Here is a 6,330-nt window from a genome sequence, read left to right as displayed (position 1 = left end):
TGCTCACCGTTCTTGTGACCATTTTGACCCCACGGGGTGAGATCTTGCATGGAGCCCCAGATCGAGGGAGATTATCAGTGGTCTTGTATGTCTTCCATTTTCTAATAATTGCTCCCACAGTTGATTTCTTCACACCAAGCTGCTTACCTATTGCAGATTCAGTTTTCCCAGCCTGGTGCAGGTCTACAATTTTGTTTCTGGTGTCCTTTGACAGCTCTTTGGTCTTGGCCATAGTGGAGTTTGGAGTGTGACTGTTTGAGGTTGTGGACAGGTGTCTTTTATACTGATAACGAGATCAAACAGGTGCCATTAATACAGTTAACAAGTGGAGGACAGAGGAGGCTCTTAAAGAAGAAGTTACAGGTCTGTGAGAGCCAGAAATCTTGTTTGTTTGTTATTGACCAAATACTTATTTTCCACCATAATTTGCAAATAAATTCTTTAAAAATCAGACAATGTGATTTTCTGGATTTTTTTTTTTTTCTCATTTTGCCTCTCATAGTTGAAGTGTACCTAGGATGAAAATTACAGGCCTCTCTCATCTTTTTAAGTGGGAGAACTTGCACAATTGGTGGCTGACTAAATACTTTTTTGCCCCACTGTATATACTAATAAAGGACTGGCTTATCTAAACCCAGTTGAGTAGCACTTGAAATGTTTTGGCTCTATGAAACCTGATGTACTTATATGATTCTGTTTTCTTCAAGTTTGTATCTTCTTGGTCGAATGCACTTATTGTAATTTTCTTTGGATAAAAGTGTCAGCTAAATGCAATGTAATGTAATGTCACAAAGGCAAGCCTCTACTCCCTATGCATTCAGCTGGCCTATAGCCACGGTTAAGCTTTTCACATGCCTTCCTTTTCAGAATGTGTTGCCATTGTCTTTCACAAATGCTATGCAAGCAAGAAGGCTCCTAAACTTGTTTTATAAATAGCACAGCAGGGGGAAAATGAAATCTTGTAGAAACAGTCAATTTGACAGAAAAAAAGTCATGATAAAATCACAGCACGTTTTGTCATCCAAAAAGGAATCCAAGCTGAGAACAGGCAGGAGAAATGGACTCAGTCACATGCTCAAATCAATCTGTAAGCACCAAAGTGTAATCTCCTTTATCATAAAACCATTTGAAAGTGAGGGACCGGTGGAGAAAGTCCTACTTCCACCAGTCCAAAGTGGCCCTAGGCACTAGTGTCTATCTCCAATATGTACTTCAGAAGAGTTCAACACATGTGCAGGTTGACTGACTACACAAATGACAAATGGCATTTCCCAAAAGGGGACTGTGTATAATCCTCTTTGAGGCTTTTTACACTTGGCCATCTACCAGAGAGCAGCATTACACTGCAGAGCCTTTGTACCCGGTCAATCTGACCCCTGAGTGCTTGTGTAGCAGAACTGCCAACACCAGTAACACCCAATGGGTTGCTGATTTCCAGCAGTGCTTTGAATGTAACTGAGCGTGTTGCCAGTCTAGCTTTATGTTTCTTTGAGTATGTGCTTTTCGTCCACCCTTATTTGGAATCGAACAGTCAATGCAAGACATTCTCTGTACAGGAAGATTTGTTTTAAATGAGGTTTACTCACCCTGGCATTAATTAACGACCACACCATTTCGGTGGTGTCCAGCTTGTGGATGTCATTGGAGAAGCAGTCAGCCTTAAAAAACAAATGCAGTGGAGATTAATTAAATAATGTTAGACCATTTAGACAGAAAGTACAGCAGTGTAGACTAGAGTGATGAAGACTCACCAGCTGTTCATATCCTCCAAATATATACATAGCCTTCTTCAGGACACAGGACGAGTGGCCATCCCTCGCCCCTGGAACAGTCCCTGAAACCTTGGGTGTGAACCATCTGTGGCTGTCTATAAAGGGGGAAGCACTTTAGATTAACTCTAAGCACTCTGTTGAGGGACCTCTCATTTTACAGTACTGGCATAACACTTTTCGATGTTCAATAGTAGGTGTTACAGCTCCCAGATGTCAAAACTGTTTTCTCTCTTGCCATCATGGCTGTAACCATCCAACAGGTGTATCTCAAGGTAACACTTACTCTGTGAGTTATATACAGGTTTACTTACTGACATCAAAGGCATAAAGCACATTGCAGGCCCCCTCTGTGTCGTTACGGCCCCCCCAGAGGTAGATAGTATCATCCAGCAACACAGCTGTGTGGCCATAACGCATATATGGCACTTCACGGGCACGTTCATGTCCCAACGTCCTCACTGGAGGCAGCTTCATCCAGCGCAAAGACACTGAAATACAAAGAAAACTGTATTTGTTAAATATTGATAAGTAACATGCTCATTTTATGTTGGTGCTTCGGAAAGAACAACCTTAAATGCAGAGACATTTCATCTAAATAAATGATAATATATGCCAATTTTAACTCCAGACAAGCTATAATGCCGAAGCAAAAGTAACTAAAATAAAAATACCGCAATACAACGGTAACCTACAGGACGTGTGAAAAGGAATAAAAAGATATAAGAAGCAATAACAGTTAGTAGAACAATTGGGAGATACTTATGCAATAGAAACTAAAACAAACGTCACTAGTGGCATTACACTAAGCTCTTAAAAGCGTGTGCTCTTTCAACGTTTTGTAAAGTTAGACATACTGAAAGATAGTGTAAAATATCGCAATTTAATCCAAACATCTTACTTGCCAGTTATTATTTTTTGAGTTAAAGAAAAAGGTAAAAATATAAATCAAAAGGACTATGGAAGACAGAAGGCTCCGATGTAAAATATACATCGAAGGGAAGGAGCACAGCGCAGGTGACAACATAATAGACAACACAAAATTAAAAGGTTCTCTTCTTTCCATTTCAATCAGGAAAAAGGCATCTTTATCAAAAGTTTGGTGCCACAGATCTTTTATGGTACAGCAGTGGCAGGTAGGCTCAAGTTTCTTTAGGAAGATGCACAAACCTAAAGCAGGTGGCTGACCACACAAAGGAAAACAAATATATAAAATGGGTTACAAGGAAAAAAATGGAGCTGTTTTATAAAAGCAAGAGCCCATTTAAATAAACACCTGTTTGTGAGAAAGCAACTGAAAAACAACTAACGGAGAAAACACCACACACCGCAATGGAATGCTTCGGTTAGAGTTGCCAGCTGTGATAAGTTAACGTTAAAGTGGTGAGGTTCAACAAACCCTCTAACACTCTAATCTTTGCATCATAGTTGGAAAAAGTATTATTTTCCTATTTCATTTATCACTACAGAGAATACAGGGCATTTGAGGAGAACGACTTCTCGCCTGCCTAATGTAGCATACAAACAGAAACAGCAGATATTTACATAAATATGTATACTGGAGTTCAAGTATGGTTCTGATGTCATATTCCAACTCTTTTCATTAACATGTCACAGTTCTCCTGAGAACTGCAGAATTTATCCATTTTGTATTAACTGTTGTTTTTTGGGACATAAAACTGCAAATGGCTATTACTGCGTTCTCAAAATAGTTATTTTTCTGTCAGTAAGAACAAGAGAAAACAAGACAATACTTGTACTTACCTCAATTCTAAGCTTTTCCACAAAATCTACAACCAACCTGATCTCTTAAAGTTTTCCTATTATACTATTTTTCATCAATATATTATAGGTCTCGGATATATACAAAAGTGTCTCTGAAGTGTTTGGCTCAAAATACCCAACAGATCGTGCATTGTAGCATCCCATAATCCCCTCTGTTTCAGCCCTGTTTCAAAAGTGCTGATTCTCTGTCTGGTACTTTAGATGAAAATATGGAGCCACTCCCAACGCCCCACTGTGAGATATTTGGTTAAAAAAAACTAAAATGGTGCTCTAGGTTACCTTGGTTGATTATTGGCTAATGGTTACACAAGCCAAAACATCATTATGACATCATAAAGTGGCCAAAATCTGATCAGCTCATTTTCAGACAGGTTTCTATATAAATGGATCAGGACAAAAAGTCAGCAAAAATGTTTTCCTGAAAGGTTCAGAATCTCTTTACACAGAGGGGACACATGTTTTTGTATAAAAGACATGAAAAAGTGGATTTTGCATAATAGGTGACCTTTAAAATGTATATTCACCACCTACCTGTGTTGAAGACATGCACGTCAATCTGACGCAGAGTCTCGTAGTCCTCCCCGGAGCAGTAGCCTCCAAAGGAGAACACTTTGTGCCCCACCGCCACAGCAGCATGGTTGACTCTCCGCGGCCCTCCTTCCAGGTGCACCGACCAGCGAAACATCCCACGCGCAAGCACCTGTGTGACTGCCAGTCCTTAGACCATCACTTTGTCCCCCGCCTGGATCCCATCAAGCCAACAACATTGAAACCTGCAACCAGAAAAACAAGGAGTTGCACTCTGCGGAGAACAGTGGGGAAAACCAGGAGGGGCAATTGAGGGCAAGAAAAAGGGCAACTGTTTGTCTTCTTGGGGTTAAAGTTGTTCAGCTCTGCTCTGCTGTTGCTGACAGGCTCACAAGCCCCCGTTTTATCTGGCAGGGTATTTTAAGAAGTGATTAGATCTACACGTACCACTCCTCTTTCTTTCTGGTAACTCTCATCCCTGTAACCTCCCACTGCACTACAAACGTTCAAAAATAGAATCATGTACATGAAAATATGCACCCCTTATGGGCTATACCAATAAATATATAACACCATTAGAAAGTATCAGGGTCAGTGATCTTACTTTAACATTAGTATATAGTTTACAAGGTTATTTATTTAAGTGTAATAAAGTCAGTGTGGTACTTATCTATTAAAGTAAAAGAGCAAGGATTAAACTGTCAATTGGCTATCATCACAAATATTCATAGAAAACTAAGGAGAACACTGAAAAAAAGCAAATCTAAAAAAGGTATGTGGTTCAATGCCAACTTCTTATTAATTCCACACACAATTGACAACTGCATATCAAAACTAATTTGCTGCAAAAAGGTCTAAATGTTCAGGTAAACTGTCACTCAATACTCATATGTCTTGAAGAAAGCAAGTGAAAGTGTTGCTAAACCCTATGTACCCCTGCTAATTCTGTCTCAATGACTCAATGACTTACTCACTGACCTCTAACCTTTTTGCACTCAAAATAAACTCCCAGGAGAAGACCATTGAACATAATCACGAGGAGCAGCACAGGCCACATGCAGGCAACAGGAAAATATGGGTTGGGACTTCATTAGATTAATGGGTTTACCCCCACTTTTTGGACCATTTGTTTTGGAGGATGCAGTAAAAGCCCCACATGGAGTAGGCTACCGTGACTTCTGAAATGACAGAACACTACAAAAGGCAACATTGCCTCATCTTTGTTGCTGTAAACCGGCTTTATCCAATATTTTCACTTTAGCTCTGAATCCTTGTAGTGTAGATTTTGAGAAGAGGGGCACACCTATTGGCAAGCTGTTTATACCCCCTCCTTATACAGTAAAACATATACTGTTGTTATCAGATGACTATCCATGGCATCATTTGACTACAGTGGCTTTGTTGAGAATAAGAAAAGGCTAATATACGGTAGGATTGGTGCTTAACTAGTTATAAGGTGTCGTTATTCAATGCATATTGTGAGCTCACAGATAGTTTATGGATAAAAGCTAATCCTGAGCCGGTGACATTGAGCATTAACATGGTTACTAGGGTCCAGCCAAGCCTCATACACTAGCTAGCTGACGTTAGCTAGCTTTAAGACAGGAATAGACACACACCTGTGAGCGACAGCGACTGACCGACAGGGTCGTTTCATAACAGCAACTTTAACAACCATGAAACTAAAATAGTGTTACTGTATCCAGCTCCTTAATACCCAACCATACAGGGGGAAATATGTGGATAGCTAGGCTAAAGCTAACGTGGAGGAGCTACCTAATTTAGCTTCTAGCTAGCTAACTTGAAATTATTAAAAGCAGCCGGCAGGAGTTAACACAGAGGCGTTTATTTGAAACCTTTTAAATTGCAAAGTGGTTAGCTATCAGACAGCAGTATGAATGTAAGAATATAGTTAGCTACCTTCAGGTCGAGTCAGTTGTGGTTAAACAAGCTGTGCTGTCCACACTGGGAGCCCCTACAGACTCCCTCGTGAGGGGAGGCGTCCGATATCACCCTCTGTCGGAGGCAGATGTTATTGTTATTGTTTCTTCTTCTTCTTCTTCTTCTTCTTCTTCTTCTTCTTCTTCTTCTTCTTCTTCTTCAATTTACAATTTGACAAAACAACATGGCTTTCATATTTTTCAAAATAAATGAATAGGTAGGCCTACATACATTTTAAATATTTGTGAAATAATCATGCCTTTGATTTTAAGACCCTGGTTATTAAACATGTTGGTTCACTTTCAAA

The 6,330-nt window shown here is 39.8% G+C and overlaps 1 protein-coding gene across 1 annotated transcript in view; it reads right to left on the bottom strand.

The window, feature by feature from the left end:
- Window positions 1-6,090, bottom strand: part of klhdc3 (kelch domain containing 3) — a 28,795-nt gene extending 22,705 nt beyond the window's left edge. The window contains exons 1-5 of the mRNA XM_010789485.1: window positions 6,003-6,090; window positions 4,086-4,327; window positions 2,084-2,260; window positions 1,752-1,867; window positions 1,587-1,658 (exon numbers count right to left, since the gene is read on the bottom strand). Coding sequence (XP_010787787.1) covers window positions 1,587-1,658; window positions 1,752-1,867; window positions 2,084-2,260; window positions 4,086-4,239 — 519 coding nt within the window. The 5' untranslated portion in view covers window positions 4,240-4,327; window positions 6,003-6,090. The remainder of the gene's footprint in view (window positions 1-1,586; window positions 1,659-1,751; window positions 1,868-2,083; window positions 2,261-4,085; window positions 4,328-6,002) is intronic.
- Window positions 6,091-6,330: the final 240 nt, after the last annotated feature.

Source organism: Notothenia coriiceps, unplaced genomic scaffold, assembly GCF_000735185.1.
Source record: "Notothenia coriiceps isolate Sejong01 unplaced genomic scaffold, NC01 NC01_scaffold00032942, whole genome shotgun sequence".
NCBI lineage: Eukaryota > Metazoa > Chordata > Actinopteri > Perciformes > Nototheniidae > Notothenia > Notothenia coriiceps.
This window is presented reverse-complemented; position numbering and strand designations above follow the sequence as displayed.